We start from the raw sequence: 7,500 nt of genomic DNA, 5'->3' as shown, positions 1-7,500 counted from the left end.
GATTGCTGCAATGATTGATCTTGAAATTTTTAATGAAAAACCAAATATGATAAACGGCTTCAGTCATAAAAGTGGACGTCATTTAACTAGATTCTAGATCTACATGATTTATTTATATGAATAACTGGCCAGAACCATGTCGGATACGAAGTTGCACACAGCTGTGAGGTACGGAAGCGCTGATGCTGTGCTTCAAGCTTTGAAACAGAACTTGAATCCAAATCATATAGGATTGTTTAAATGGACTCCTGTGCACGAAGCTGCTCACAATGGCGAGAGAGAAATTCTTAAGCTACTTTTGCATTATAAAGGTAAATTTGTGTGAATGGAAGATAGCTTGCGGCGATTGTCAAGGTTTAATTCCGATGTTGTCGTCTTTTTTTTATTTCTTTTGAAAGGGGAGAGATGATAGGACGGTTTTTGTGGGACTGTTGTTGTTAGTTGTTCTGTTTTTTTTTTTTTCAAAATGATGGTTCCAGGAAAGGTCAAAACAAAACTAAATGTTTCAGACGAGGAAGGCCTAGTGTCATAGCCAAACAAACAAATGAGTCGCCAGCACTTGGCGAACGAGCAAATTTTGTTGCGAGTTTGTGTTGACATCCATTGTTATGGACTGAGTTTACTGACTGAGTTGTGGATGGGGCTTATAGATAATGGTGGATCACACGCTTCCCTTACCAGCAGCTGAAAATGTATTGTTACTCTTTGGTCAACTTGGGTAAACAGTGGGAGTGACCTAAGCAACATGACTGTTTCATCCATTGGAGGAACTTAACAACAACGACAAGTGAATGAATTATGACGGCTTGTCACAGCGTCTGGGGAACTTGCATAATTTTTTACAAAGCCTGGCCGTCTTAGGCAGGTATAAATTTGGCTGTGGGTTGATAAAATAGGTTGGCTGCCGCCGCATTTGACAGGTGACCTTTTTACACAGTTAAATTATAAATTTATAGAAAAACAGAAAGGGGGGAATGGAAAGTGGCCGTTTGTACAGGTGGCCGTCTTATAGAGGTGGCTGTAATGGCTGGTTCAACTGTAATTCTAGGTTAGAGTGCAATCTTGTCATAACTTAGGCCTAATGTTCTGGAGCAGTCAATTATATCATGATATAGGCCTAATGTTTTAGATTATGTTTTATTAACACCCAAGCTGAAACGAATTGTATTTGAGTACATCTTAACAAAAATCTAAAGTTAAAATCCTTAAATTGTCATAAATGAGACAGTAAACCCATGAATGGTAATTGGCTTTTAAGTACACATGTTTTTTATTTCTCTTTGAAAGGACTGCAGTTTCAATTTTGTTTTCCGTTATGGTATGAGAGTAAAAGAGTATTTGGTTGGAACAGACTGGAAAGGCTAAATTTGACAACGACCTTCGTTAACAAACTTAAAGCTCTTACTCTATCCGTGGCTTCACCTGGTGATCAATAGATGGTCCCTTTCTAGGAGAGGAATTTAAGTTGACTTGAGCTAACTATAGTGGCTGTGTAATGTGGTCTGCTGCGGCTTTATATCTATATCCTTCATAAGTTTTCATGGTCTCAGTTCATACATGTACATGACTTTCAAGATCAGAATTTGGATGAGGGTTGAAAGGAATATGAGTTTCATGTGTGCACAAGTTCGAGTTTTATTTTACGACATGCAAGGCAAGGTTTTTAAAATAGATAAAACTGACGCATGCCATTATCAAAGAGTCTAGGATAGTATTAGGGATTTGTGAAGTTTTGACCACTACTGTTTGCCAACTGGAGAGACGTGACCCTTGATCCCACCATGAGTGGACTGGCCCTCGGGAACAACCCCTGGGAACAACTCCACCCCCATCATCCAAATTCCCCTGTTCAAGACAGGAAATATTTAGAACATATATATATTAATTTTTTTTCCCCCCTGCGATTGCATTATTAACAGTTTGGCTGTGCATTGTTTAGCAATGCATAGAAAAGGATTCACTAATTTATTGTAATGTTTAGAGCTCTTGATCAGTGTTGTTTCCAGGATAAGACCTGAGGCTTATTCCCACATCTCTATCAGTTTGCAGGGATGCTACATATATGTATACCTCTCCATCCAGGCTGCTCCTGACGGGCAGGAGTCGAAACATCCCTGATCCCTCCTAAATTATCTAAATTCCTTTAAAAGAGATGTAAAATATATGTATTCAGGTTAGAAATTTGCAATATTATCTGAAAGTCCTGTCTTGTTATTTTGACAAAGGTGATGTTAACATAAAAGATGAGCTCCATGGGAACACACCTTTGCATTATGCAGCACGAGAAGACAACTCTGCGTGTGTCACGGTCCTACTCAAAGCTGGAGCAGCGACGAATCTCCAGAACAACGAAGGAATGACTTGCGTTGATGTGGCCACTTCCCTATGTAAGGAAGTCATAGAGCAGTATGGTAAGTTACACTTTTGTTTCCCTTACTTGACATTGATGAGGTGTTTGTTAAAAGAAAGTTTGTAAGGTTCGCCTTTCTCTTCATTTTTTTCTTACGCTTCATACTGTGGAGGGGTTTGAGTTTTTGGAAATAAAAGAAATGGGGATGTTAGGTTTATCGTTTTCCTGACTTGCAGTCATAAACTGTCAAAAAAATGAAATGAATAGAAATTACCAACTTTTTCAGGAGGTGGTCAAACCACTTCCTTAAAAAATCTCAATATGAAGCAGGTATTGACGTTATTTTTATCCTTGCTCTCAAATCTTTTCTTTTCTGATTTAATCCTTCTTTTTTTTGCTTATCCTTTGGTAACCCTCGTTAGACAGCCAGAAGACATGGTGGGTGTTTGGCAGGTACTCTGATTGAGGTCACCCAAGAGTAATGACCTTTGTGTGTGCCTCATATAGAATGTAAATGTCGGCTATAGACGGAGACAAGAATGTGTCTCCGAAGTTATTTCTTTGTCTGGTGATTTCCTGGTTTGTGCCTGCTCTGCTCGTTTTTAGAACTGAAATCAGAGAAAGATTTTCTTTTATTCTGGTGTATTCTTCTGTTGTGAAACAACTTTGTACGTGCAAACTTCATAGCTTCAAACTGTTGGTATGGTCTTGGGGATGTGGATGTGGCTGATGAATATTTTGGCTCCAGATTTTATATTGTGTTACTTTATTGGGTATTACTGCAGGGAATAAGTGATTCATGAGGCTTCTAGTGTGGCCTGTGCCTTTTACTTATATTGTTAGTATTTGTTCCAGCTGTTTTTTTGGTGAAATGTGGTCATTCTTGTACTTCATGACAATTTGACAACAACAAGAACTACTGCACAACAACAACACGCTTAAGTACCAGATGTACCTCTTTTATTTACTGTACAATACTGATACTGTTTCAACTAAAAGACATCAGTTTGTTTGTTGCTTTTGAAGCCCCTTGTTCACTCCCCCTGTAATGCTCTCTTTTGTTCCGTGCTTTGTTAGTTGTTGGTGTTTTTTTCTCCTGCTACATAAGGCCAGCCACACGTACGGCGAGGGCGCCACCAGGAGATCTTTTTTCTTCAATATCTGTGTTGTTTCTGTCCATCAGCTATAAATGACCACCCCCACCCCTAAAACCGCAAAACCAAATAAAAATCAAACAAAACAAACAAGTAACCAACAAAGAACAACAACAACAAATCCTAACTCAGTCCTGCCTGTGAGGTTTACTTGCGTCCCCTTGATCTATCCATCTATCCATTTGCTTGTTTGTTGATCAGATTGTGAATTATGCAGAAGATCTGGTCTTTTAAATAACCGCGCTGTACCAAAAATAGGGGCATTTAAACCGCATGAAGTCAAGCGAAATCAGGCCAAAGTAGATCAGACTAACAACTCTCACTAAAACGATACTTTTCCTTCCTGCGCGTATGTGTTTTCTCACGCTCGCCGTTGTGTACATAACAAAAACATAAAGAATACATAAACCAATTTGGAAATTCTCATCAACCTAACAAATTAGGGACCCTTCGTTTGTAAACCCTCTTTAAAACCTCCTTGTCCGTCAATAAGAAAAGGGAACGATCTCAAAGTGTAGTGAAACCAAAAGGAGCAATTGAGTTGGTTCTTGAGGGGTTTTTTTTTTTGAGTGGGCGGCCGCCCAGCGCAGGGTAAATATTCATCCAGCCTGTGCCTTTTTCATTAGCAGCTGTTTGACCGTGCGCTCTCAGGGCAGCCCCGGATGATGCTTGTTTAGTCGTCTGGGCACACGAGAGTGAGGGTTTTAGAGATTACAGCGGTGATCGCTTGACCTTGAAGACGAGTGGAAAAGGGGGGGGGGGGGGGGGCTGACGCTTTGTGTAAAGACTCAGACCTTGGCAAGTCTCTTGTTTTTGTGCTGTCGACATAGTTTAGCCCATTTAAACCCAGTTTCTGATTTTGTTTTTTGTTGTACACGTATAATTATTTCTTTGTTGATGTGTAGCTCTCACGAAAGGCCGTCGTTTTTCTTTTAACGTGACAATTTGTATAAAGGTCAAATTATGTTAATCCAGGTAAATAAAATACCGCTTTTATTGATCTCCACTCAGACATTTGGGCTTCATACAATGCATGATATAATTATAAAATAAAACAGCTAGGTTACACCGCTTTCACATAACACAACACATAATAATATGATAAGATAAGATTGAGAAGATAAGATAAGATAAGATAAAATGAGATAATTACTTGATCTGCAACTGGAATTTTGAGCGGATGTACCCGGACATCAACGTACAAAACACCAATACGAAGGCAACAGTGTTTGTCGTCTCTGATTGGGTGTTTAGAGGGCGCCACCCGTACGTCCCTTTCTTTCTCTCTCTCTCTCTTTTTTTTTTTTTTTTGACTTTCGCTCTCTTGTGTCCGTTCATCTTGATTTTTTTTTTCGATGGACTAAGTGACAGTACATGTAATCTTGTCGATGCGCTTAATCTCTTTACTCAAAACTACTTGGTTACTCAAACTTCCTGTCGCCGCTTTGCAGAGCCCCAGTTTGTAGCTTTACCTCTTCAATATGGAGGACCCAGGTCTAATCCTTGAGGTTTACTTGTGTCTGAGCCGTAGTTGTTTGGAGTGCTTTCGTAATTCTCGCCCTCTTTGTGTCGGAGACGGTTGTTATTTCATTTTTGATTAAGACATTGAACTGGACGCTTAAAAATTAAAAGCAATATGCAAATGATCCTGAGCTTTTGTCACGGAAAACAGCGTGGATATCTCCTATGCACAGTATGGTGAGGGCCTGGCCTTCTTAGATTTAAGAAGGCCCAGTTTAGGGTTTCATGCCCTTCAAAAACAGAGCTAAATTCCTGTATGGGGAGGATTCTCGCATTTCTACTCCTTTACCACAGAAGAGAGAAGCAGGGCGCGGCGCTCTATGCTGTGTGTTTTTTATATATCGCCAGGAGTTTTTACTCTCGTGTGGTGCTCTTGTGTGAGGAGATGTGCGTCTGTGTGTAATAAATGATTGTGTGCGCGCGAGAGTGACTCTATGTGCGTGGTGTGTGTGTGTATTTGTGCTTTTATGTGTGCAGATGTGTGTGTGTGTGTGTGTGTGTGTGTGTGTGTGTGTGTGTGTGTGTGTGTGTGAGAGCGAGAGAGAGAGAGAGAGAGAGAGAGAGAGAGAGAGAGAGAGAGAGAGAGAGAGAGAGAGAGAGAGAGAGAGAGAGAGGTGGGAATAGTATGTGAGTGAACTCACACTAACGACGAAGTTTGAAAGGATTATTGTGCCGTCGGCATGACACCGAGAACAGACAGGAGTCCGGCATTTTGTTTACAGAAACGCCAAGGTCCCTCGCTGCGTCTTATTGCATTACCCACATTCTTTCTCCTCATTTAAGGTTACTCACGACAAATCAGTTTTGCAAGATGTCTGGCTTTAGACGTATTGAATTATATGGGCATAAAATAACTGCACTGTACTTGCAATTAGATCATGCAGAGTGGAGGAAAGGTCTATATGAGTGATTACTGGCTGCGCCGTTCCTGCTGTGTTCATATTTATTCTCAGTGGGTGGTTGGCGAGTCTCTGATGTACATATACATTATAGTTTGCTCCTTCTTGAAATATCTACGATTGTCCTTATTTTTCCTCTTTCTTTTCTTTGTATGTTACTTTCTAGTAACACCTCTAATCTTCGGCGTTTTTATGGTCTTTTTGCTATGCATGTGTCGTTAAACTCTTTACCAAAATAAAAAGAAGAAAAAGGAACTCCCTCCCCAACAGGGACGACGAAAGGGGAAGGAACTCTTACCTTTACATTGCTTTACGTGCAGTGTCGTTCAGAAAGGAGCCTATAAAGAAACAAGACGTTGGCTTTTTTTGTGGCTGGGGTGGGGATGGGGGTGTTACGGAGGTTAATTTCAGGCAGAGGATTTTAAGCTAGAAAATTATAAAAAGAAAAAAGATGTAAGTTACCCGTTTCCATTTTTGTTGTTCCTCTTCCTGTCACCAATTTATCTGACTTTTCTGTCTGCAGTCAAACCTGGGGCATGGTCAGTATGGTTGATGTTGCGCTGTATATAAGCTCCATGTAGCACCAGTTGGCATTTTACATTATATTGGCTATTAATAATTAATATAACCATAATTGTGTCTTATTATGCTTCTTGGGATATCCCCATCCCTTTCAATAATTAGAACAAAACTTAAGAAAAGTTAAGAAAAAAAAACTAGACCAAAAACAAATACCGTAAAACCACAAACCGAAACAAAACCCCAAACAGAAAGCAAACAGGTGACTATACAATAAATTCCCCCCCTCCAAAAAAACAACAACAACCAGTGAATGAATAAAACATTAGGAACATCCTTCTCCCCCCCCTCCCCTCATAAAGTGCCTGATCTGAAACAGAGGGTGATCCGATAGCTCAGTTGGTATCTTGCAGCATTATGAAGCGGATTACCCTGGTTCGAATCCCACACTCGGCGTTATTGAACTCGGGTCGTTTAGTGGGGTTTTCAAATTTTCAACCCTTTTGCCTCGGTCCTATGGAAGACGGACTTAACATAACCTAATTGTGTTGATAGGGGCGTTAACTCATATAGTTACATTTTTTAACGGACACTGATGAACGTGGTACTGCATTCATTTCTGTATTCGGATGCTCCCAAACAACCTGTTATCCTGGTGTTTCCCCATCACTCATCTGTTTAGTTTTCTAAATATGTTTCTTTGGGTCTACTCCAGTAAATTAATTTTAAAAAACAAACAATAAGAAAACAACGACCACCCGATTCCACCGTTATGCCCAAAAACTGACGAGCGCCTGATTCCACTGTGTGGGGACAAATTTGGTCCGAAGCGGAGGAGAAGAGATATGGGCACCGGGAGAAGAGAGGTAGAGGCTCTTGGACGAACAGGCACCATAATCCTCTTTTCTCATTACAGAATCGATCGACCAGGCAACATCCTTGGGCATGGGAGATCGTGGGTGACTAAGCAGAGGACTGGCAAGGTTTGCATGCTACGTTTCCCTTCATAGCCCATAACAGTATGTACACCCCTCCCGCCACCCAAAGCAGATTCTCT

General features: G+C 40.5%; 1 protein-coding gene across 1 annotated transcript in view; it reads left to right on the top strand.

Moving 5' to 3' along the window:
* LOC101856841 (integrin-linked protein kinase homolog pat-4) overlaps positions 1–2,505 on the top strand; it is a 2,580-nt gene extending 75 nt beyond the window's left edge. Inside the window, exons 1-2 of the mRNA XM_013087983.2 lie at positions 1–311; positions 2,226–2,505. The exon at positions 1–311 is cut by the window's left edge and continues 75 nt beyond it. Coding sequence (XP_012943437.2) covers positions 137–311; positions 2,226–2,476 — 426 coding nt within the window. The 5' untranslated portion in view covers positions 1–136 and the 3' untranslated portion in view covers positions 2,477–2,505. The remainder of the gene's footprint in view (positions 312–2,225) is intronic.
* Positions 2,506–7,500: the final 4,995 nt, after the last annotated feature.

The sequence above is a fragment of the Aplysia californica genome, unplaced genomic scaffold (genome assembly GCF_000002075.1).
Source record: "Aplysia californica isolate F4 #8 unplaced genomic scaffold, AplCal3.0 scaffold00666, whole genome shotgun sequence".
Taxonomy (NCBI): domain Eukaryota; kingdom Metazoa; phylum Mollusca; class Gastropoda; order Aplysiida; family Aplysiidae; genus Aplysia; species Aplysia californica.
Note: the sequence above shows the minus strand (reverse complement) of the source record. Positions and strands in the feature narration are given on the sequence as shown.